This window comes from Patagioenas fasciata, chromosome Z, assembly GCF_037038585.1.
Source record: "Patagioenas fasciata isolate bPatFas1 chromosome Z, bPatFas1.hap1, whole genome shotgun sequence".
Classification (NCBI taxonomy): domain Eukaryota; kingdom Metazoa; phylum Chordata; class Aves; order Columbiformes; family Columbidae; genus Patagioenas; species Patagioenas fasciata.
The window spans coordinates 16301843-16326144 of NC_092560.1; the positions used below are offsets into that span (position 1 = coordinate 16301843).

At 46.6% G+C, this 24302-nt stretch overlaps 3 protein-coding genes across 7 annotated transcripts in view; 1 reads left to right on the plus strand and 2 right to left on the minus strand.

Moving 5' to 3' along the window:
- Nucleotides 1–214, minus strand: part of NCBP1 (nuclear cap binding protein subunit 1) — a 31666-nt gene extending 31452 nt beyond the window's left edge. Inside the window, exon 1 of the mRNA XM_065860709.2 lies at nucleotides 85–214. Within this exon, the coding sequence (XP_065716781.1) occupies nucleotides 85–118 (34 nt within the window). The 5' untranslated portion in view covers nucleotides 119–214. The remainder of the gene's footprint in view (nucleotides 1–84) is intronic.
- TSTD2 (thiosulfate sulfurtransferase like domain containing 2) lies at nucleotides 117–15400 on the plus strand. Of its 3 annotated transcripts, none has more exons than XM_071801861.1 (9): nucleotides 117–519; nucleotides 629–915; nucleotides 2053–2157; nucleotides 3802–3927; nucleotides 5817–5922; nucleotides 7551–7669; nucleotides 8306–8464; nucleotides 9381–9519; nucleotides 10824–15400. In XM_071801861.1, exons 1-9 carry the CDS (start codon nucleotides 117–119, stop codon nucleotides 11081–11083), a joined length of 1704 nt encoding a protein of 567 aa, XP_071657962.1. In that variant the 3' UTR covers nucleotides 11084–15400. The 3 variants fall into 3 exon arrangements, with proteins under 3 accessions (XP_071657962.1, XP_071657963.1, XP_065716327.2); XM_065860255.2 differs by having other exon boundaries at nucleotides 246–519; nucleotides 2049–2157; XM_071801862.1 differs by lacking the exon at nucleotides 9381–9519 and having other exon boundaries at nucleotides 10824–11030.
- Nucleotides 14296–24302, minus strand: part of TMOD1 (tropomodulin 1) — a 29342-nt gene continuing 19335 nt past the window's right edge. For all 3 annotated transcript variants that reach the window (XM_065860257.2, XM_065860259.2, XM_065860256.2), the window contains exons 5-10: nucleotides 22987–23076; nucleotides 22357–22487; nucleotides 20683–20790; nucleotides 19074–19217; nucleotides 18193–18337; nucleotides 14296–15830 (exon numbers count right to left, since the gene is read on the minus strand). In XM_065860257.2, coding sequence (XP_065716329.1) covers nucleotides 15766–15830; nucleotides 18193–18337; nucleotides 19074–19217; nucleotides 20683–20790; nucleotides 22357–22487; nucleotides 22987–23076 — 683 coding nt within the window. In that variant the 3' untranslated portion in view covers nucleotides 14296–15765. The remainder of the gene's footprint in view (nucleotides 15831–18192; nucleotides 18338–19073; nucleotides 19218–20682; nucleotides 20791–22356; nucleotides 22488–22986; nucleotides 23077–24302) is intronic.

Consider the following 24302-nt stretch of genomic DNA (forward strand, 5'->3'; position numbering starts at 1 on the left):
CTGCACCGCCCCCGCTACCCCGGGGGGCCGCGGTGGGGGTCGGGGGGGCCGGGCCGGCTCGCGGAGGGGAGCGGTGTTGCTCACCGTCGCTGTCGTCGCTGTGTCGCCGCCGCGACATGTCGAGAGCCGGGGTGGCACCGCGGAGGGACCGGGGGGACACCTGGGGCACCGGGACGGGACGCCTCGCGCGGGCCACAGAGCAGCGCGCTCCTTCTCCCGCCCGCTTCCGGCCCGCCGCGCCTCTGCTTCCGGGGTGGAGGATGCGCGGCGCGGCGCCTTTCTGCTCGCCGCTCTATGATCGTGCGCACCGGCCCCGGAGGACTTCCGGGCAGCGGAGCCGGGGGAAGGAACGGGCGCGGAAGGGAAGCGGCGTGTCCGGAGCGTCGTGTCCGGAACGGGGCCGGCCCCGCGGCGATGGTGCCGGACGAGGCGCCGCAACCCGGGCCGGGGTCGTCGCGGGGCAGCGCTGCGGTCGAGGGGGCCGCCGACAGGAAGCAGCGCGCCTTCGCCCGGAGGAAGGTGGGCCGGTACCGGGAGCCCGGGGCTGCGGGGCGCGCCCGACGCTGAGGCCGCCGGGGGAAACGGGGGCGGGAGCATCGGTAACGGGCGGCCTTGCGGTGCGTTTCAGGCCTTCTCGCTGTTCGTCCAAGCGCGGGAGGTGCCGGGCGCTGCCGTGCGGTGGCGGTGCTGCCGGCTGGCGTTCGAGGAGCTCTCCGGCATCCACCGGCATGTGGCCCTACAGCACGGCGGGGACATCGGGCGGCAGGCGGAGCAGGCGGCCGCGGAACGAAGCCCCGCGGGCGGCCCAGGTCCCTCAGACGCGGCGGACGGGCCCGACGGGCGCTCCCGCGGCGGCCCCGAGATCTGCTGCGCGCTCCCGGACACGAGCCGCATCAGCCACGGCGACCTGACCAGGTAACGGAGGCCCTGGGTGGGCCGGGGTGCGATGCTGGCTGGGGTCGGGGTGCTGGGCTTTATGTGATCTTCTGATACTGCTGCTTTTTCTTTGCAAAGTTTAGTCAAATGGCACTATAGAAACAGACTTTCCTGGTTCTCCTTTAGATCGTCAGACAATTTGGATACCTTCCTGAGATACCCTGTTTCCCTGAAAATAAGACCTACCCCAAAAATAAGCCCTAGCATGATTTTTCGGGATTTTTGAGTATGCTGTACTCCAAAGATAAGCTTTAGCTACAGTTCATTAAAAAACTCAATTTAAATAATGTCTTGAAAGCTATACAAGTAAAAAAGTAATACGTTTTGCAGCAAAAATTAATATAAGACCCTGTCTTATTTTTGGGGAAACAGGGTACTTTAGATCAAAAGGTGTAGGTACCCTGGAGGAGTCACTTGCTTTATTTTAATTCCTTTCACAGCTGCTCATGCCGGTACAAAACATGCGAATTACGGCTGTGCTGATAGACGCGCTGCATTTTTTTGATAGTACAAGTGGGAACTTAGGAGGATTGAACTATCAGAGCTATATCATCCTGCATTGTTAAAGGAGACTTTTACAGTTATTACTGGACGGCTTAGTTCCGTAAGTAAGGAAAGGTCGTAACAGAAAAGAGCAGAACAGCCGAGTGCACTCTGGGCAGGTCCCTTTTCTCTGCTCATTCAAGTACCTTAAGGGTTTCTTAGTTATCAACAAACAGGTTCATGAAAATGTTTCTGAGTGCGTTTGCATTGTGCTGCTCAGAATGCTGGTACATGCAACCTCACTGAAAATTTTGGCTTTTTAAATTTAGATACCTCAAGCATTTGAATGTTCGAGTGCAAGTTTGTTAAATTAAGTGTTTAATGGGACACTTGTGTGCACAGAAAACAGCAGTTCTTTGTCCTCTGTGTTGAGAGAAACTCGAGTAGAGCGCAATAAAGCAAACCCAGCAGTGCTGTTCCCCCCGAAGTTCATTTTGTTTTGTTTTTCTCCCCACATCTGGCAGAAAAAAATTGTCTGCTTTTTAAAGGGTTAATGCAGTAGTATATTTTTGTGCTTTCAACATCAACATCTGTTTCCTATTTGTTCGTCTTTTCCATGCCATGGACAGCAAGGTGGGAGAAGTACTTCTGTATTACTGCTACTGTGAGGTGAAGGATCCAGAGAAACTCTGTGCTTGGCAAAAGGCTCTGTGCCAGCATCTGCATCTCACTGGCAAGGTAAGGTTTTAAGCAATGGTTGTGTTCTTAACAAAAAACAACAAAAACACAAAAAGCAACCCACCGGATCATTTTCTGTGCTTAGTGGATGGGGCATGTGGAGAACCAAGTGTTTTTGCACCATAAGGTGCTAGTCTGTTATGATTTCACTAAGAAAGGCACTCAGACTCTCTAAAGCATCATTTAAAATGCTATTTAAGAGCTAACACTATGAAGAAAATATAGATAATCTTATATCCCTTTTGATGGTGGGAACCCTGAGTTGTGCAGCCTCTGATCCATGCAAAGCACACTGTGCAGACCCTGTCCTTGCGAGAGTTACTCCATTTCCATAATTCAAACTGTTTTTCAGAAAAAACAGTCTTTTCATCACTCCTACTGTCAAACAGGAATGATATTCACATAAGAACTTCTTGATGCACTTTTAGATAAAGGCAAGGACTCACAGGTGGCATAGTCACTGGTATCAGCAGGGAGCTGCATGCAGGTGTCTCCGCTAGGGTTGTCGGGCTGGGTTTATCCTGCGGCTAAAGGATACGTGCAGCACAACACGGCACAAAGGCCCAGCTGGAGGTGCAGCACCATGCAGCGTAGGTCTGGGCTCACTCAGGTTAACTCGTCAGTGTGCAACAGTCTCCCAGTCAGAATCGCTACACCAAGCTGCAATCCATACTGTCAAGAATGGGATGAGGGCAACCCACACACCACACCACAGGACTGCAGTGCTCATTCCTGCACAGCTTCTGTGTTCTTTTCACTCCTGGGAAGACAAGACCAAGGAGGAGAATTGGCTTCTCTAACTGGCCTCTTGAGGCTGTGGGCAAAGGTGACTCTTAGCCTCACAAAGCTGGTGTTCCTAGGCTGGCTGAGAGGAGAAGGGATTTTTCAAGAGGGCAACTCAGACTAGGAGGCTACTTTTATCTTTGACTTGTCTTCTTAAGTAGCATCTCTTTCTCTGCCAATGGTAGGCACTTCTGTGTTCTACATCAGCAGAGGTCTGGGAGTTAAATGTCCTAGTGCATTCACCTCTTTTTTTGCTCAGCTGTCTTGACTGGTGGTCAGTATTTTCCTCTCTTTTTTTTTCTCATTTCCAAGACAGGTACAGCATTTGCCTTCTCCACCAGTGTTTTTTTCTCACTTCTTATATTTAGTCTTTTTTTTTGTTTCACCTCTTCAGAGTTTTTGTTCATTTGTCAGTGCTGGAGATAAAATGACTCACACCGAAATTTAAAATTACATGCAATATTATGCATATTCACATTTTCCTTTTAGCTATGTGAGTCATTGAGCATAATCCCATTGTTCTTCCCGAGGCAGACTTCCAGTGGGAATTTTGATGCTGACTGCAGGATTGTCCCGTTAATCAGTTAGCATTTCTCTGTTTATTGCACAAACTTTTTTGACTGTCCTTTAGTCATACTTTTGAAATGGCTCAAAAGTGATTACTGGGTTTTTATTCATATTTTATTTACTTGTTAATGTTCAACTTCAGTATAACCATCTTTTCCTTCCTTCCTCGGTAGTCTTTCTTCTGGGCATACTTCTGTGTCTACCTTTTTTCTCCCAGTTTTATTTTACTAATTCCACTGTGATATGTTTTGCTGTTACTAAGCCTTAGCCCCAGCTTCTCCTCTTACCTTCCAGGTACGAGTAGCTTCAGAAGGGATTAATGGGACAGTTGGTGGAAGCAAAGTAGCTACCAATCTCTACATTGAAGTTATGCTTTCCCAGCCTCTGTTCAAAGACATTTTGTGTCGAGAGGATTTCAAGGTATGAAAAAAAAATTCTACACAGACATTGTTAATGCAGGATGTTTAATTTTTGAAAAATAAGCACATTGCTTCTTGATACTATTCTGCTCTAGTGGTTCTGCTCTCCCAGCACTGCTCTAAGCCAAGGGTTCCTGACCTTACTTTGTTTAGATCTCTCTGCTGGTTTTCACCAGCAGTAGCAGTTGTCATGAGCTATGGATGCAGTTGCAAAGTCCCACGTACAGGTGAATGAGGGTGTGTGCTTCAGTCCCACCATTCTTCAACAAGCATTTACTCCAACTTGATTGCCAAAACCAAGGCATCACAACGTACACTTACCCAAGCAAAGTATTCTCACACCCTCCTCTTCACACTAATTTAAGATCCATGCCTAGAAGCCTGCTGGCTTAGGTACATGCAGACTTTGGTGTCCATATAGGCGCACTGTCAGCACTGGATGTCTTCTCAAGAAAATACACAGGCAGAGTCAAGAGCTTTCTCCTTACTCCAGTTAGTGCCTGACTGGAGGGACAGTGAGGTGCTACCTTCTGCTTGGGCGTGAGCATGTGTGCTGATTGCTGTCCTGAACTGGTGATGGCAGCTGTGGCTGGCACTGTGTGGCATTCAGGTAGGCTTTCGCTGCCCCAGCACTGTAGGGACTGCTTCCTTTGTGAGGCAGGAAGGCTGCTGCTTTTGTTAGCATTCTTCTTTTCCACACCATTTTATCTGCAGGGAGTACTGTTTTGTTTTCCATAAACAACTAGATAAAAGAGAACTAGTGAAACTTAAATCCCATGTAGAGCTGCTGTGCTGATTCAGTCTTACGTTTTTAACTGTCTGTTGTGCTTGGCTGAATTTCAAGTGTAAGTGTGCTGTTAGTTGCGGTGACAAGTAGATGCAAAACAAAACCAGGGATGGAATTTTACTTTGACCTTGGCAATACCTCAAACCCTGCATGATCTCTCTCAGCATTGACAGTCATGTATTGGTACCTGATGATATTTTCTGTTTCACGGTTCCTCTGCATGCTGTGTACCCAAGTAGGTGGGTTTTGGGTCCCTGTGCCATGAAAACATATGTGTTAGTGGTGTGATAATGGCACTTGAGGGTATGAAAATATTAACTGGCCACTGTAGCTGGTGCAGGTTCATTTCTGTGATAGCTGGGACCGTGCTGCGCAACACTGCATTTTTGTTTGAGTGTTTACATGCTTTAGAGTGCCTAAGCCACGTTTGAAGCTCAGCCCTGCAGAAATTCTCACTTCCCGTTGCCTGCAGTGGTGTGCCTACCAAAACAGACTCCAAAGGGGAGATCCTGCACTTGAGCTTAGAGAGTTGGGGGGTGCCAAACCCCACTGTTGACAAATCTTGAGCCTGGCTTACCTCCCAAATGTCTCTTCCATACCCATGAACCACGGCAGTTCCCATCACACATGTCATGAGTGAAGGCTCAGCTGTGCTTGTGTTGGAGGTCAGGGGGGGCTGAGAAGAACTGCAGGGCCCAGATGTGTCAACATGATCTGTTTGTGGGCATTATTTAATATTCCTGTCAAGGTGAGCATGCTCTGTAGGGGCCTTGACTTTCTCATGATAGGTGCTAGCGACTTTGTCTCTAAGATCTGTTCTCCTTCCCAGTCTTCGGTGGCTCCACACCTCATACCACATGGTGCCTCTCTGATGTGCAGAGTAGTCACTGGGCCTAAGACACCCACCTGTGAGGTTGTGGTAGGGGTCCACTGCCTAACCCACAGGATTTAGAGTGTGGATTTCAGCAGGAGAGACATTTCCTTCCCTGAGCCACCAAGACACTTCCATATTCTAGTAAGCTGTAGCAATTAAAGTAAGTGGATAATTTTAATCTTGTCACCTGGCAAATTTTGATGCATTGTTCTTGTGTTTAACTTCTCAGAGCAGTGCAGGAGGAGCTCACTGTTTCCCAGATCTTCGAGTTGGAGTATTCAAAGAAATTGTACCTATGGGCATTGATCCAAAGATAGTGTCTTATAAAGAAACTGGTAAGTTGATTTCATGAAAAATAAAGCCTCTCACCCAAATGAGAGGTAAATGAAGAATAAAGTACCTTCATCAAAAACATTTCTGTATGCCTGGTAACCAGGACACGGAAGAAGTAGGTATGGAAAATGATCTCTCACTGGCAGTCAGATTTACTGGTTCAGGGAATTTGCTGGCCCAGGTTTTGGTTTGCTAAGTGTTTAACTGCCTCTAAAAAAGTTTAGAGTTAACTTTCTGTTTTGTGGCAAGGAGTAACAGATGCCAGGCAGCTACCTTGTTTTGGGGTAGGGACACATCTCATCCTTTAGTCAGGGAGGAAGTCATTAGGCATCTGCAAAAGGCAGATGTGAGGTGACACTATGTATGCTGGTTAGACATTTCAGTGCATGAATGTATCCATACTTGTTCTAAACAAGCTTGAGATTACTTAGAAATTATACCATATAAAAAGCTCCAGTGCTGTCTTGTGGTTAGCCTCCAGTAAGAACCAAGCTGTACAGGAAGAGCTTTCCATGGAGTCCTCTTGTGGATCCAGTGGATTCCAGTGTTGTGGATGCTGAGAGCTTTTCTTAGAAAATGCTAGAATCCTGCTGAAGCTTACAGTTTAGTACATAACATGTTCCTGTTCTAGGGACTGCTGACCTGGCTTTACTGGTGTTAACAGCTCCTGACTTTTACCAGCAGAATCAGGTTCTGAATGATGCCACTCCCCCAACATAGGCTGCATTTGTTTTCTCCTACCTGTAGCTGCTTAGTATGGATTATGCCCAATAAGATGTTACTAGCTATGCACTGGCCATGAGGACACTTATGTAGGTGGTAAGCAGGGCCACAACAAATAGCAATTAGCAGAGCAGTTTGGGACTTCTTTTTCCACCAAGAGGTTCTGTTTGGGCTAGATTTCCACAACATTTTTTTGTGCTTTTCCCCATCCCTATGTTCTTCAGTAGTTTTGCCAGGGGACTATTATTTTTTTTCAATTTTTTGGCAGTTTGTACGATATATTTTTCTCTTATTTTATGGCATTTTATGGTGATGGTTCCCATTAGTTGGGTGGGTGGTTTATAGGGTTATTTTTTAGTAAGGCGTGGGATTTTAGTGAGGGAGGTTTTTGGTTTTCAGTAGGTTGGAAGTCCTAAGTCCTGAGCAGCCTGGAAGCTGAGAAACTTTATGCAAATTGAAATTGTATGGAAAGTGACACATGCTTATGGAAAACTTACCTTTCTATCAACAGAGAAGAATTTCATTGAAAATATAGCATGTCTGTGGGCTTCTGCACCTCCAGATGTAATGAAAGCCAAGGAAAAGCAAGGGAAACATTTTTCACTGTTTCTTTACAACTGTAAGACATAACAAAGACCATACAGACGGGCACCTGTTTGCTGCTGCTTCTGTCATGTGGAACAGTGTTGTGTGTGTTTTTATTTGCCAACAGGGAGCCCAATATAGATAAACTTGTCTGGTTGAGTTGGGATGAAAAGTCTGTGAACTATCACAGAAAAGTTTTGGTTGGAAATCTGAGGAGAATCTTGATAAATGAGATCATACGTAACATTATTTTGTAGCTCTGCTTCTCACTTTCTCTTTTTTCTCTCTTTTTTTTTTTTGTTTTGTTTTGTTTTTATTAAAGGAATCCATTTATCCCCTCAGGAATTTCATAGAGAAGTAGAACAGTATTTGGCTCAGACAAGTCAAGGACAAAGTGATACCATCTTGCTGGACTGCAGGAACTTCTATGAAAGTAAAATAGTAAGTGTTTTTGTGGTTCTTGTGTGTTACATATTCTGGGGGGAAGCATTTCACATTGTGAGGGTGTAACCTTGCTGGAAGAAGAGAATCCATATTCTAGAAGGGCTGTAATATGTACAAAGTTCAGATTAGTAATGAATATTAGACACAAGCAGCAGAGGACCTGCTCAGCAACGCAGCATGGAGCCTGCCTGGCTAAGTGCTTATGCAGCGTGCCACAGGGAGAAGACAAAGTGGTTCATACAACATTAGCAGTGAATACTGTATAGTTTGAAGTAAAAGTGGCATAATTTGTAAGGATGTTTTCCAGCATTTTTGCATTGTCCAAGATCTCATGAAGAATAAGGGCATCCTGCTGTCACACCCTCCAGCATTGTTGTGCTCATCCTCTCCGTGACAGTTCTGTTCTGCTTAGCTCCCTCTTGTATGTTTGGAGGAGGAGACATGCTGTGTCTAGAGTCCTCTTACAGATTTTAACAGGTATTTTGATGCATAAATGCAGTTGAGGATCTGCCTAAAGCAGCTGCAGTGAGCCGAGAGTCCTGCCTCAAAGGTTTGTTACCTTTCTCTAGTTTGAGGCACAGACAACGTAAGACTGCTTGTAACCAGTCGTGTGGCTATCTGTTATTATTGCAGGGACATTTCCAGGGCTGTCTGGCTCCAGATATCAGGAAGTTCAGCTATTTTCCCAGCTACGTAGATGAAAACCTGGAGCTTTTTAAAGACAAGCGCATCCTGATGTACTGCACAGGAGGGATCCGTTGCGAAAGAGGCTCTGCTTACCTACGGAGCAAGGTGAGATGTCCTTCTGAGGGCACAAGTCTCATGACTGCTTGAGGGGCAGCCATCCTTTCTATGGCTGGTAAATTCTTTTTGAGTAAAAACTGCTCAATGAGCAGGTGGGGAGATAAATATCTCTGACACACACTTGCCTCATGCTGTTTGCCAATAATGTGGGTAGTTTAATGCAGCTCAGGATGATCTGCATGGACTAGTGTCACAGCAGTGATTGCTCTCCAAAAGTAATTATATAATTCATTTGCTGAGAAAGGGTGTTTTTAAGTCTGCCATGCCCATTGTAGCAGTGCGTTAGGAGGAACTGAGAGCATTGTGCAGTGTTTCCACAAGCTCTGTCTAGGTTATGCTCTGCAGTCATTACTGCATAGCTAGAGCATCTCATGTGGTGAAAATCAGCCAGTGCTTTCCCAGTATCGTGGGAAATCCACACTACAATGCACACTGCATTACTGTAATTGTGCTTTCCATCTCACTCTTCTGGATCCTTCTCCAGAGATTAAACCTTGATTTTTTTCTTTTTTTTCTCTGCTGCACAAATATGAACCCAGAGAGATTCTGCTCTTGCTAATAGCTCACTACATAAAACCAGAATAAGCAGCAGTTCAGAAAGGTTCAAGAGCATTTGATCTGTGATGGAGCAAGGCTCCCTCAGCTGAGAAGGTTACCAGCCTTTTTTTAACTGTAACATTAAATGAAATTTTGGATTAATGTCAACAAGCCAGGATTGTGGAGCTGCCCAGTAGTCCCTGGTGGCACAGCCTAGAGTTGCGGGTGCACACAGTGCCATCTGATGGTCACTGAGAAGCTGCTGCTTTTCTTTGACCCCAGCATTTACAACATTTGCTTTGGGAACTCTGGCACACCACCACTGCCGCTGTCTCCTTCAGCTTTTTTGCTAATATGCTTTAAACAGGCAGTGTGCAGAGAGGTTTACCAACTAAAAGGTGGAATTCACAAGTACCTGGAAGAGTTTCCAGATGGATTCTACAGGGGGAAGCTGTTTGTGTTTGATGATCGTTACGCCATTTGTTCCAATGAGGATATCATCTCAGGTAGGACTAGATAATGTAAGTGCAGAAGGCTGGGGAACTATTGCAATCATTTCCACACAGATGTGCAGGCTAGGGTCAGCCAAATCTGGCTGTGTAGTTCTTCCTCATACTCACTTTGATCTTCCAGTGCTGTCACTTTCCATGATGGTCATCCACTCTGTGGCTTTAACACATAAAACAGAAATTACAGAAAAGGGGGTCATTAAGCAGAGTTCCATAGAACTGGGCAGTAAAAGGAAGCATCCCCTGCAAGAGCAGCTGCTGTTACTGAGCCATCTGCAGCACTCCCGCTGTCATTGCCCACAGCGCTGGTCACACTGTGGTTGGTCGAATGACCAAACTGCTAAGCAGTTCTCCTGTTCTCAGCTGCTCTGTGCTCTAGTTATCTTACAGAACATCAGCACAGGCCACCAGGCACTGGGAGAGTGGTGGCACTAAGCTCTACAGCACTTTGTTGTTTTCATGCTTTAAAAGTTTCTGTACAATTTCAGTGACCTCTAGTTGAAGTCATTAAGAATGCTGCCTGGTCTTCTGGCTGGGGTTGCTCTTCAGGTATTGCAAATGAAATATCTGTTCTCTTCTCAGTTCCCAGGTACAAATAGGTGGAATTTGGCTCTAGCCTCTTTCAGGAAGCAGGGCTGGTTTTTCTCTGGTAACTTTCTGAGCATAGCCCCCCTTCCTACTGTGCAGTTACTGTACACATCTTGAAGGTGCCTGGCTTGGTGTAGAAACAGAACACGCTCTGGATACATCACGGGCATCCCTGCAGAAGTTTCAAGGGGAAGTGTTGGGGTAGGCACCTTCTTGATGGTACAGCTAAACTGGGCTGTAGCTTTCAGTTAAAGGGTTAAAACCTGTCTGATGTTGTGGAAAGACTTTACCAGGACTGCAAGTGACACCCCATCTGCACAAGCCGTTGCTTTTAGGCAGAAGTCCCATGCCACCACCTTCCCCAGTAGGCAACGTTCTGTGTACTGGTTTAATTACCACCAGCATATCTTTCTTATTCTCTTGGCAGCAAGAATCTTTAAATCTGTCTGACTGGAACTAGAGGAAGCACTAGTCAGCACTTTTTCCTAGTCCTGGGAGTCCTGGAGCTGTCCTAAGCTTTTTACATCAAAATCAGAAGTTAAAAATTAACTAGGTTCTAGAAGATCAAGCTAAAACAGGAATTAAAAACCTGGAAGACAATAGAGAGGCAGTTAAGTGAGAGATTGCAGCCCCCCAGTGCCACGGAGAACCTTCTGCAAGGGGGACAGATGGGGCAAGTGGGTGTTAATTTTTTCTTTTCCTCCTCCCTTCAGCTTGCAGATACTGTGGCACGCTGTGGGACCAGTATAAACTTTGTTCCAGCCAGCACTGCCGGCAGCTTGTCCTGACATGTCCAAGTTGTCGCAACAAAGGTCTTACAGCTTGCTGTCCTGTTTGTCAAGAGAAAGAGCTCAAAGTGACTTCAAGGGCTTCAGGACAGACACTTAAGGAGGAATGTGAATGTACAAGGAGGCGGCCAAGGGTACCAATTGAACATATCTCACAAAGGATGCTTGACGCAGGAAAAGATTAAGCTGTTTCATTAGCTAATCTGACACATGCTAATGTGAAGGGCTTCTATACCCAGATCCCTATCTGTTACTCAGTGAGGTTTGGATATCATGAAGATGTTTTGGCTTGGAAAGTCTTGTTCATTTGCTGCCTTTAAGCCTAGAGTATGCCCTGAAAACCATCCATTACTTGACCATAAATTACCAGAGTGCCCAACCCATCACCAGCACTACAGGATTTCTCTCACTGGGCACAGTGTTGTACTGTGGCCTCTGCCGTGGGGATTTTGGAGCAGAGTGTGTGTGATGGGGCACAGCTGCTCACAATTCAAAAGAGGCTGAAGGGACATAAAACCAATTTCATTCTTTCCCTCCTGCATGGAGATGGATCTGTCTGACCTCCCCATGATTGTGCATTTGCTTCAGTAGTTAGTGCTAGGGTGTGAAAATGGGATGTATCAGTTGTATGCAGGTGTGTGACCAGATTAGAGCTGAAGATGTTTTCCACGCACACGCCATCTGCCTGCATCTCTTGCTTTACACCAGTGAGAACCGAGGGGAAGTTACCTGAAGTCACTGACCTGACTCCTGTGTAAAACTGGCTGAAGGCAGCGTAAGGACCCCCCTTGTAACTGGTGCAAAGACCCACAGATCCACTTGGGTGTGACCTGTAGGATGAACAGCAAAACTAATCCTCATTCCAGTGCTCTGTCTCCCAGGAATTGTTTCCCTCAATTTGTTGGTACATGAAATATCCAGGGCTCAGCTCTGCTTGCTCTAGAAAAAATTGACAGCTCAAAGCATGTTGAAACTGAGACATAGAGAGGGGAGCACAGAGACTGTCAAAATACCAGCACTAGGACACTGGAAGTGATGCTGACATGTGCATAAATGTCAGCAACAGTGATAAGGACATGCAGGATCCTTTAACCAAGTTAAATAATTCAGGATTTGGGGAGCACCCATGCTTTGTAAATATGGGTCGAGTTTTTCAAAAGCTGTGAGATATTTATGCAATTTCCAGCTCCTATTAGTGGAGAAATTGTCTTTGAATTTGAAGGGATCCACAGCCTATGAGCTTCAAAATACTTCTCTGCCTGATGCTTTGTGTGCCTGATGCTGTAGAATGTAAAGAAAGGTTTTATTAATAGTGTAGAAGATGTGTCTTAACAGAAAAATGTCTTTGAAACTTACTGTCACTCTTGGTACTAAATAGGCATTCGGAAATCAAAATAACTTGCTGGTTTGTTGGGGATTTTTACTGGCAACTACTTTTATAAGCAAGAAAATGGTTTACTCAGGTTTCTGCAGTTGCTTAATGACAGGGCAATGTTAGTTTCATATAGATTGTAACTGTCTCCCCCAGTGCTATGAATTCAGCAGGGCCTTGTTGTTGGCTTGACTGGCAACTTAAAAACATGGGCATTGGTTCATTAAAGCCATGGCAAGCGTTTCTTCTTACTTGCAGTATCTATTGCTACTGTGAAACCAAGAGTTCAGCACTTGTCTTTATGACCATTCCTCTCATGACGCAAAGCTTCGAAGCTTATGGATGTCTCCTTTGGGAATCTTTCTAGGATGGTATTTAACAGTTAATCTGTGCACAGTCCATATTGGAGAAGAAATTGGAAAATTGCCATCAGTAGACATCTTCAGTAGAAGTGGAAGCAGTACCATGGTCCCCTGGCATCCTGCCTCCCAGGCTTTGCTGGCCAGTTAACCTCTGTGCTTTTGAGGACTGGAATATTTCTGCAAAAACGTGCAAGGTCTACTCGGAGGCCTGGTCTAGAGCACTGATAGGAGTGCCTCAACTTGTGCAGTATGCTCTCTCTTTCCTGCATATATTAGGCTAAAAAGAACACATTTTTATAATTCAGTATATCAGCAAGTCTGGAACACTTAACCTATTTGGAAGGCTGTTTCTATATCACTTATCAGTACAGACTGGCAGCAACTATATTTTATATGTAAACTTCTGAAACTACTATGATGATAGATAACCTTAGTGCTTCCATCGTAGTTTTTGAAGTGCTGCACAAATACACTTCACCTGTATGTTGGAGGTGCTTAATTCTGCAGAGGTAAATGCTGAGACCTGGCTACAAGCTACAACAGTGCTGGGAGCTCCTGGCAGCTGGAGATTCTACCTCAAAGGCAGCAGGGCACCACAGGGCCTGTCCTGGTCCTTGCTGCACTAAGGCAAGGGAGCTGAAGGGTTTGAGAGGTACAATGGAGGCACATACAGCCAGGTTTCCTGTGCTGCAGAGAGGGGAGGGAGGTAAGAGGCATCTTTAGCCTTCCTCTTGCAAGTTATCCCATAAGCAGCGCCTGTGTCCTGGCTTCTGGACTACTTTTTGTCAGATTAATACAAATAAGGCTTTGGCATGTGAAATGCTGTGTGCTGGGATCCAGGCAGGTCAGTGGTGATGCCTGAGAGGAGGAGGCGGTGTGTTAGCTCTAGGAGAGGCGAGAGTTAAACAGGATGGGCTGTGAGTGCCAGGTGCTGCAGTCAACAGATGACTTTTTCCCCTTTTCCTGGAGAGCCACTGCGACAAACAGTGATCCATTTTCTCCTGAATACCACCATTTTGTAGCTCCGCTGCTGCACAGCTTGATGCCTCTCAGAAAGCCCGATGCCTCCCAGCACAGCCTGTCTCTGCTGCACAGCTCTCAGCACTCCAGAGCATCCTTCAGCAAAGCAGCTATATAAGGATCAGCAGAGGAACCTGAAGAGATCCTACCAGCTTAATGTATGTGTGGGCTGCATGGTTACTTTGAATGCTGCTACAGTAAAACAGGACAACATTCTCGCCCTTTTTTTTGTATTTCGGGGCTATTTTTTTTCATTCAGGAAAAAATGCTGTTGTAGTATCCATGGTAGTGCTCCCTGCTCTGCAGATGCGTCTCCTTACATGTCTGGGTTTCTCAGGGCCATCACAGGATTTCCCAGGATGAGATTAAAACTTTTGTTCTTCTGAACCAAATGGAAGAGCTGAGCCTGTATCACACACATCAGAGTGCATGGCTCAGCTGAAACGCTGTGCCTCTGGTTTGATGATTTAGGTGACCATTCAGAAGCCTGTGCAGTACATATGGCAGAAAGAGGCTGTCTGCCAGTTTCTTCCTTTTTTTTTTTTTCTTTAAATATGATGTTTTCAAGTATTTTTCTTCTGTACTCTTTTTATTTTCTTATATGGAGCTTGCACGGTGGGGGGAAGAAGCTATAGTGAAGCAATTTATTTGACACCACTGACGCATTTATTAAGATTTGAAGAGCAACAAATATGTTTCCTACGTTGCTGAAAGTACAGTGTTTCCCTGCTCTGTTGGTCAGAGCTAAATCATGGGTGGTATTTGCACAGCAGCTCTGAAGAAATGTGTGGGACTTTCACTGGAATATGTGTAAAACTCTGCAAAACTTCACTCTTAACAGAACTGTACAGGCATTTCTAGCAAGTGAGAACCTTTTCTAGGACATGTTGTCATCAGACCAAGAATAAGGCTTCAGTAAGCAATGCTTCTGCCAGGAGGCTCTTCCTACCAAGCAGCATCCCACCCACGTTAACAGCAGGAATTTTGGATGGGGTAGGGCCTGGTCCAATCCACTGCACACCAGGGAGCTGCGAAAGCTTGAGGGGAATTCCTCCCAGGCTAGGTGATGGGTAGGAGGCCCACAAAAAGCTGTCAGACTGTATGCGGTGTAAGTTCAGCTTTGGGGTATTTTACCGAACAGCTTTTCTAGGGGACAGCATTTGTTGTTGTGTTTATACAGACATTAGGGGTGGCAGTAAAAGAAACAATCCCTAGCAGAACAAAATTTAATTAATGGGCATGGTCATCTAGACAAATCAGTAAAAAGCGAGAATTTTACTTGCTTCAAACCAATGTCTGGGCACATGGTTTTAACATCAGGAGGTTGAAGGGAGTGGGGATTAGAAGAGAGGGCTCATGTTTGCTGATTAGTTAGGCCATCTCTGTGGGGTAAGGATTTGCATCACAGCTCTAGAAGTGACTGCTGTCTTCAGACATGCGCAGGATGGAAGGATATCAACCCATTCTAAACAGCTCAATTTTTGAGACTGTTTTATAATTGGTGGCCTTAAGTTCCATTTAATCAGGGGGTGTAGATCAGTTTTTTCTAAGAAATACAGGGATGCATTTGAAACAGCATCTCCAACTAACTGACTGAGCAAATGTCAGTAAAAAGTTGTAATTCACAATCCTTGAGATCAGCCATGTTTCCAGGTAGTAGAAATGCTTGTTAAACTAGTTACTCCTCTGTAGTTACTTGAGATCAATTTGGAAAAAAAAAATAAAGTATTTTTTTAATACTTCTATAATTTGTGTGGAACAGTTGTATCTTTCAGTCATGCATAACACATCCTAACTGTAAGAAACACCGTGCAGGAATTTTATAGAAAAATTAGGTCCCAGGTTAATTAAGAGTCACTTTTACACTGGGATGTACTCTAAACTGAGATTGCATAAAATTGGCAGCTTGTTACTGGCTTGAATAGTTTCCAGCTCTACAGAAAACATCAACAGTCCTACTGGATAAAATCTTCAACTACAGCCGCTAGTTAATTTAAACTCTTAGTGCATAAAACAGAAGCGAGGCACCACAAATACTCTGTCAAGGCACTTATCCCCTTTAGATTTCCACAGTGCAGCACGGGTCACCGGGAATGACCTCCACCGCCAGGAACTACACTCCAGTTCTGCACTTGGGAAAAATAGGCCCGTTCAGCTCGGCAAGTCTTCTCTTCCTCACTGGAAAAGAAGAGAAAGGGGAGTCAGTCACAGCAAGGGGAAGGTGCGGATGGTAGGCTGGGCTTACCGCTGTGGAAAGGAGCTGAGAGATGAGATGGACTTTCTGCCAGGAAAGGAACAGGACAGCATCAGCTTCTCAGTTCCCACTTTAAGCAGCAGGCACAGCATTGCACAGTTCAAAATCGAGGAAGGTAAGATGAGGTTTCTCTCCCTATGCATTTTTAAGGCCAGTAGCGACTTTCAGCCTTAATATACCTTATTCTACAGTCAATTGTATTTCTCACAGTTTGTTATCTGACTTTGGCCAAAGCATCAACCGTGCTGACTGATGTACAGATAGCAGGAGACGGATGCCACAGTTTTTCCTTCACTATTTTTTATCAATTGCTCATAATCTTAAGCCTTTAGTCTCCAACCTTCTGATCATGGTTAACATAGAACAGTCTCATATCTACTCTTAAAGTTGATTTACAGCTCTGACAGCTACAGTTGTGACTTTTCAAGAAATGTGTGCAAGGAAAAAAAGGGAAAAAAAAAAAAGGTAGAAAGAGGAGGCAGAAGTTGTTAGGTCATGAGGATGAATGTAAAAGCCTTCATAGCTGGTTCATATAGAGCATCACAGAGAACAGCAACTATAGGGCCAAAACCAAGTTCTGGTAGCATCAGGTGATGGTAGGCAAGAGTACTGGAGCAGAGCACAAGCAGAGAGCTATTGCTGACAGGAAAATAAAGTTTTTCTATACTTATACATTGTCCAGGTGTGCAGCTGAGACGCTATTGCCAGAGACCATCAGACCAATGAGTACGAGCTGCAAACAAGAACCAGAACAAAAAGTGCAGATCTTAATGGTCAAAGAGGCAAAATGCACAACAGTCCCATAAAAGGAAGTTGTGAATTCCTCTCTTTAACAGCAGGAACAATTAATCCACTAGATTTGAGTCTTCCAGCTGATTACTTTGGATGCCAGGTGCTGCACAGTCATAAAAACCTTGCCCTGTTCCAAAGGACACAACAGAGCACGGCTGTCCTGGTACAGCTCACTAGTGACCAGGAATGCAGCCACAAGCAGAATAAATATGCAGTGAACCGTAGTGCTGAGTATTGTGTGTGTTCCCTGAAGAACTGGCGCATACCTCTGTGCTTGGCTGTGCTTCCCAGGAGCACAGTGCGGGCCGAACCAAGATTTTTTTAAATTTTCAAAACACAACATATTTGTCATCTCTCTAAATATGGCAGCCACTTAAAACTTTTTTCATGTCTTTTAAACCTGAAGTTGATTCACAAAGGGTCAGAAGACCCTGTCTGTAGTGAACCATATGCACATTAAAATATGTGGTTCCAGTTTTCCACCATTTCTTCACGGCTGGCATTTAGATGTTAGGTCTTTCCTCAAGCCCTGCTTGTTAGCCCTTGCTTTGCAGATGCGTCAGGCAAAACCCAGCAGCGGGTTGGTGAGGGGCGTCCCTGGGAGCCTCTGAGTCTTGCACGCCGCTCCCAAAGAAGCCATTCTCCGTAACGTACCAAAAGGACAAACTGCAGACTTTTACTTATTCCTCCCAGACAGATTGTCCACCGCTGCAGAGAAGGAGTTTGGTGCTGCTGTGTTTGTCACCACCCTGTTTGTGCAGTGAGGAGCTGCTGAGCACGGCTCCGCTGCACCCATGGCCAGTGCTCTGCACCAGCCTGTAGCCACACAATGGAAATCCTCTGCCCACACCCACTGGCTGCAATGGCAGTTTGCAGACTTGCCCACATTCTGCTTCACAAGCACTTCTGATCACTTCATTAAGAATCTAAAGATAACTCAGAGCCATGTGGCTCCCCACCTCTCCCTAGAAACACTTTGCAGTTTATTTTGCTGAAGGGGATGGGCCAAGTCCCACTGCTGTCAAAGTTCAACGCTACCCCTTTTCATCTCCATATTAAAGTGGGAATGAAGCTGGAGGAAGACAAGCAGTTGGCAGGAATCACAAGTGCTGGCAGCTCACACCCCGTGTGCCATATGCTGTATCACGTGCCGTACCGAAGCACGTTAGCAGCTCTCGCTCCTTCCCAACAAGACCTGCTGTTACTGCCAAAAACATGGCCTCTGCTGGGAGTCTGAACTGCCCCGTGTCTCCAGGTTTGCAGCACAACCCCTTGCCTGGCTGACAGCAGCTGCGTTAGGGAGCCAGTCACTGGAAGCTGCTTTCCTCCTTGAGGGGCAGGGTATCATGAGGCCCTTCAAGGGCTTGTTCCTCATACAAGCACATCCACTGGAGCCTTCAGGTGAGCAGTTCTGCCCCTCTACCAGCAGGAACTGCCCACAGGCAGAGGGAGGGACCTTCCCGCACTCCCTGTCTTGCAGCCAGCCCAACTCACCTAGGTCATTGTTGTTCATCATGGCATTGGAGGCACGGAGCCGGGGACCTTGCTGAGTGAAATGGTACCCGAACTTCAGCAGGGAGGTGTTTTTTTCCAACATGTTCGCGATTTCCATTTCTACTTTGTTGCCCAAGGGCTGGCTCTTTTGAAAACAGAAAACAGAAAAGCAAGTTGGTCGCGTCAGAGGGTGACTGAGAGCAAGCACCTCGATCTGCCATCTCCAACCCTTCCCTCCTTTGGACCTGTTGGTCCATTTGGCATTAGTTACTTGGAGCTGGTGAAACAAACCGCTGGCTTGTTCCTGGTACAACTGAGCAGCTCCAGCTCCTCCAGCAGACATGCCCACAAGTCCTCTTGTCCAAAGACTTTATCTGTTGGACAGATTTGCAGCAAAGAGATGTCTGGAAAAACCACAACTTCCAGTCACCTGTCCCTGAGCTGCCCATAGCTCAGCTACTTCAGTATTACCCCCTGGCTTTTTGGGGCAGATAGACTTGCCACAGCATCTGTACCACTGCATGCTCTGAAGCTCTCCTTCTCTCTCCTGTGCATTGCAGTAAAAATTTCAGTTTTACTGAATACACATTATTATTTAAGTCCCTATGAGAGGTTGGAGCATGGCATGGTACTGGAGAGGTGCCTCACTGCTCTCCAGGGCAGCACCAGGAACACGGAAGGCTGCTCGCACTGCCACGGCCTTTGTTAATTCCTGTGGTAGTAACACACACTGCACAGGAACTGCAGCAGAAACAAGGGGCTGAAATGCCTCCAAAGCAGCCTGGCAGCGCTGCCACCCCACACCCTGACCAGCTACTCAGTTTCCTGCAACCAAGACACGTTTGCTTGATTGAAGCTCCTGCTCGTGCACGCTTATTTACCTGGTTGTCAATGCGCAGCTCTACCAGCGATGTGTTGCTTTGGAGCGCTTCAACAACAGCCAAGATCCCGGACCCAGAAATGAAGTTTGATTCCACGTTCAGGCTCTTCAGCGTGTTGTTGACCTTCAGCATTTCTGCCAGTGCCTGTGGGCAGAGGCGGGTGGGAAGAGCGGGCAGCAGAAAGGCAGGGCAGAGCAGCAGGGGTCCCACCCCGCTCGCCTCCGGAGGACACTGGGAGGACCCTGTGTGCCAACAGGTTTCACTGACACCAGATGGACAAGCTCTGCAAGGGGTTCCCCCATTGCAGGGGATTCTTCAATGTGAGCATGCTGGTGGCCACAGCAAAACCTTGTTTGGAGAAACCCATAAGGCCACCCCAAAAGGTGACAGTGCACACCTGTGGCTGCCCTGTGACAGCATGACCTGTCCCTCTGCTAAAGCCAGCACAGTGACGCCAGGGATGTTGGGGAGCGTCAGCCCTGCCTGCTGCCTGGCCAGCTCCCTGCCTGCACTGCTCCTTCTGCACGGGGCCAAGACGCTTCCTATCACAGCACACAGAGAGAGCTCGTCTGCCTTGAACAATAAGGGATTCTGCAAATCCAAGAGGTCCTCCCAAGTGGCGTCACAACCACATTAGTCACTTCTGCTTCCCTCAGTGGGTAAGAGCAGAAGTGGGCTGTTACACTCCCAACCCCCAGACTTGATCTAATGATCTCATTTCATAAGTAGCATGGAAGGACCCATCTACATCATGAAACAAAAGGACCAGAAAGTGATGGCCAAGCAGCAGGGCTGGCCTGCACCCACTCACATGGCACTTGGCTCCACAGTTCCCCTAGCTCTGCAGTGCCCCATGGGCCCTCAAACAAGGCTTCTTCCCTGGACCAGAGTGCCTGAAATAATGCAAGGGCTGTACTCACCCTCCAAAAAGGCTTTTTTACCAGGAAACTGGAGTGCGCATGTGTGTGTGGAGGTAGGTAGGGGTAGCCTGGGTGAAGGAGAGCAAAAATTGGTTGCAGTGGTGATGGAGGAGTGTGCAAAGATGCAGCCTGGAAGGCAGCACGAGGGTCAGGTGTAACAACTCAGCATCTCTCTGCATCCCCACTGATATTGAAGACTGCTCACAGCAGCCAAAAAGACCCTTCATCACCCACAGAGGCTATGCATAAGAAATGCGGAGTCCTGCTTCTGCACAGGTCTGTACAAAGAAATATATGAGAGCCAGAGCAGACGTGTGCAAGGGGGTGGATGGGTGTGCCCTGATGTAGGAGAAATTAAGAGAGACAAACTGCTTTTATGCAGTGTCACTAGGAGTCAGTTCTTGTCTCCTGCTCCTTTTCCAGGAGATCCTTAAGGATGAATAGGAGACCGAATGGGATAAGGAATTGTGCCCTGAAATCTCTGCAGCTGAAAAAGGAAGCCAGGGAACCAGAGCCTGTCCTGGCTTTCAGTAGCGCTCCTGGAGCTGACACCTGCACCAAACACCAGAGGTGCAGAATGTGCCAAACATGACGTAAGGTGCAAAAGCAGTCAGTCAGTTACTCTGAAAATACCTTGCCCAAGAACAGCTCCTGTCACAACTTCATGTCAGTGAGTTGACAGTACTTACAAAAGCAACAGGATCATTGCTCCGTGTCCCAACTATACTGAACTTCTTCACGTAGGTGTTATTTTTCAGCGCTTCTGCGAAAGCTTTTAAAACTGGTATGGGAATATTCTGTGAAAAGAAATGCAGAAATGCAGTTACGCCATCATCTGTATGAAGGAATACACAATACATTTAAACAATACTTTAAATTTATTAGCATGGCCAAATCACCAAATGCACCGAAGTAACTTAGGACAGGGTCAATAAATGTTTTTTACAAGTTCTCTTGCTATAATGGCTTGATCCTATTTCTCACTCTGCTGATAGCTCACTGCCTTGATGTGTAGCTAAAATGTCTCTGGTATTTAATTTAATTGCCCAGAAACTCAGCCACTTACAAACGCAGGTGTTGTGGGGATGTATGTAGTTAGGATCCACGAGCCTACGAAGCAGTGCTGCAGCACTTTTTAATGTCAGCACGGAGCAACAATCACGCCATTTTCAGGAAAATGTCCACCTACAGGGCCTGATCCAGAAAGACCTGAAACAACCTCCTTGTAGTAAAAACCACAGACACCTCTGACTGCTTTACACAACAGGCCAATGTTTGCCATGCTAGCTCTCAGCCCAGAAAATTAAATCCTTGCTGCTTATTCAGAGTTCCTACAAAATGAGTATTTTTCACTCGTCAAGCACTTTAGATACCCTTTTCAGATGCACAAATTTTCACTTGCCTAAAATTTTAAGTGGCATCCTCAGCCTGGACTTCTTGCCACACCATTTGGATGCCACCACGTGGAATCATCTGTAGTCAAAGCCATCTGCAGAGCTGTAACACAGAGCCCAGCAGCTCACCATATCCATTGCCACTCCCCAGACCTCCAAACCACGTCCCAAAGCCTGGAGTCTGACACAAAAAACGTGCCTGCCTGTCACACCCTCAGCCTGGTGTCCTCAAGGGACATTCAAGGTCACTGGCCAGGAGCAAATACATGAAAGTAAAATTTTTTTTGTTACAGAGAGCTGCTGGTGGCATGGCACAAGTGTTTTTAATGTGCATGTGCAGTTTACCACTTTCTTGCTATTTAAATGTATCATCATTCAACAGACCCCACGGGATGTGAGTCCTGGAGTCAGGGATGACAAACGGAAACTGTATTTTTTAGTATGTGTGTGTGTCCCAGAGGGAACAAAACATGTGGTGCTGTGTCCCAATTTGCTTCCTACAAGAAGTAAACGGGTCCCACAGAGGGACAGCTGGGAGATGGACAGGGCTACCTGCAATAAGAGAGATTTCTTTGTATTTTCATGACAAGTGTCAGGATTAGGAAGGCTTTTCCCCCCAACCATTATATCCTCCTGAACAGCCCCTCCACCAAATGCACCTGACATTAAAGCAACCTGGAACACCTTTAACTGCAGGCTGGAGATGGGTCTTCCAAACTACCCTCAACACAGCCCTGCTCTTCTAGGCATGTACAGGAGTTTTCCTGCTACCAATCCCACGCCGTTGTTCCACATCAGGTAACAACCCCTACTGCCCAGAAACAGTGATGGGAAGCACTCTGGTGTTTCTTGTCTGGCTACATGCAGTTTTACAGTACACTGTGCAGCAAAACAGTCTTGGTCTCTGCCTTCTGTGTATCAAATGTTTGGTCCTGTTATTAAGAGAGAAAAGTAGAAAGGAGCAAATACCATAATATTGTTAAGGTTGACTTCCTCAAGGTCAGGGTCATTGCTTTGTATTCGTTTCAGAGTTTCCTCCACATCTGTTGAGTTCGGTTCCTCATCTGGAACTGGTTTGTACTGCGTGGGCTTAATCACACCTACAAGTGAAAAGCAAGACATGTGAAACCAAAAGCACTCTGAGCAGCAGCATGTTCTTCTTTGGGTGGATTTCTCCTCTCCCAGAAGCCGTGTGGGGAGGGGGAAGCATGACCTGACAAACAGACACAAGATGAAAGACCCAACAAGCGCCTGGCAGCTCCATTAATGCTCACATGCATACAGAAGCGCTGCCTGGCAGTGCGGACAACCAGCACAGAACTGCTGGTGCCTGCTGCAACACGCTGTCAGGGTCCAAAACCTGGTGGTGGAGGGCACATCACCTGCATAGGGCTGTTCCCCAGGCTGTGACAGCTCCTGGGCAGTGCCAGGGCAGTGGCTGAAGCCACAATGGCTTGCACAGGACAAGGATGCACTGGAGATGTCCCCAGCAACCACAGGCTGCTCTCACAGTCACGGCTCCAACCTTCAGCACTAAAATAATTCCCAGTTTGCATCTGCTAGAGGCTTCAAAGCTTGCCAACCCTCTAAATCACTTACTGTTGAGCCCTTCTTTGTTCACAATGGTGCTGCTGCCCAGTGCCTCGTAGTACTGCTGGTTACTCATCAAGGTGTGCATGCCAAGGATGGCTACAGAAACAGAAATAGAGAACACGGCTTGAGTTACTGCAGGCTCCAAAGCCAGGAAAAGATGCACAGATGCCATGCTGCCCGGGGTGGGGGTCCACAGCGCAATACCTTTCCCTATGCAAGCGCAGAACAACATATAAAGGTGGGACTGAGCCCCCCGGCTGTCATAAATTCACAAGGCTCAGATGTGCTCCCTTGTTTATTCCAATGCAGCAAGTTTCCTAACAGAAGAGGAACATGATCTTGCAGACAGCAAACAAACAGCCAAGGCTTCCCAGTAGCCAACTTGATTCAACATCACACAAAAAACAGTGAGGGGAATACAACAAATGACAAAAAATTGCCATTGGTGGGATTTTATCTAAGGGGTCCAGTCCAGCAGAAGCCTGCACATCCTCACCACCCTTGCTCACATGCGCAGGTGCCACACACTGTGACCATCCACCTCTGAGATGAGCTGTGCCCCACGCAGAACCAAACCGACCCCTCAGGCAGCAGCAGAGGAGGTGACTGTCACAGAAAGCATGGCAGCGCACGCCATGTTTCTCCTCAACAACAAGCAAGGATGATGGTGCTGTGCTTTGAATTGATCTTTGTAGCCCTGGGAGTGGACACTGTGAGAATCTAAAGCTCTGCTGGCTTGGTTGAAATGCACAAGGTGGTGGTATGAACAAAATTCAAAGACTGTAAGAGCACAAAAGCCAAACTTCTACCAATTTGTGTTTTTCAGGCTCAGGACTGCAAAACCAATATGCAAATGCACACTGAAATGTGCCCAGTGGACTCTGCTGGCATTCTTGCCAGCTGCAAACAAGCAGTGGGAACCCAATGGCTTAGAAGCATTTGGGCAAAGATTCCATTTATAAAAATAACCCTGCTACTCACAGAAAGTCCATGTTTGAAAGGAAACTGGTTTTTTAATCATCTTTTCTTTTTTATTTTTTAATAACTACACCACTTTCTACAGAAAAATGCAGACATAAATACTTGCCATAAACAGACTCATGTGAACAAATCTTGACCTCCAGATGGGCACAGTGGTTAAAATAAACAAAGGGCAAATCTCTCCCTAAAATTCAAGCATGCTACCACAAAGGCACTTTGCTGTTCCATAAGCTGTTCCTCCTTATGCTTTGTGGCACCAGTCCGTCACCGTTTGCTTGGTGCTCTGGCCAAGAGGGCTGGGAGTTGCAGAAGGCTGTCCCTGAGGCCCATCACATGAATGG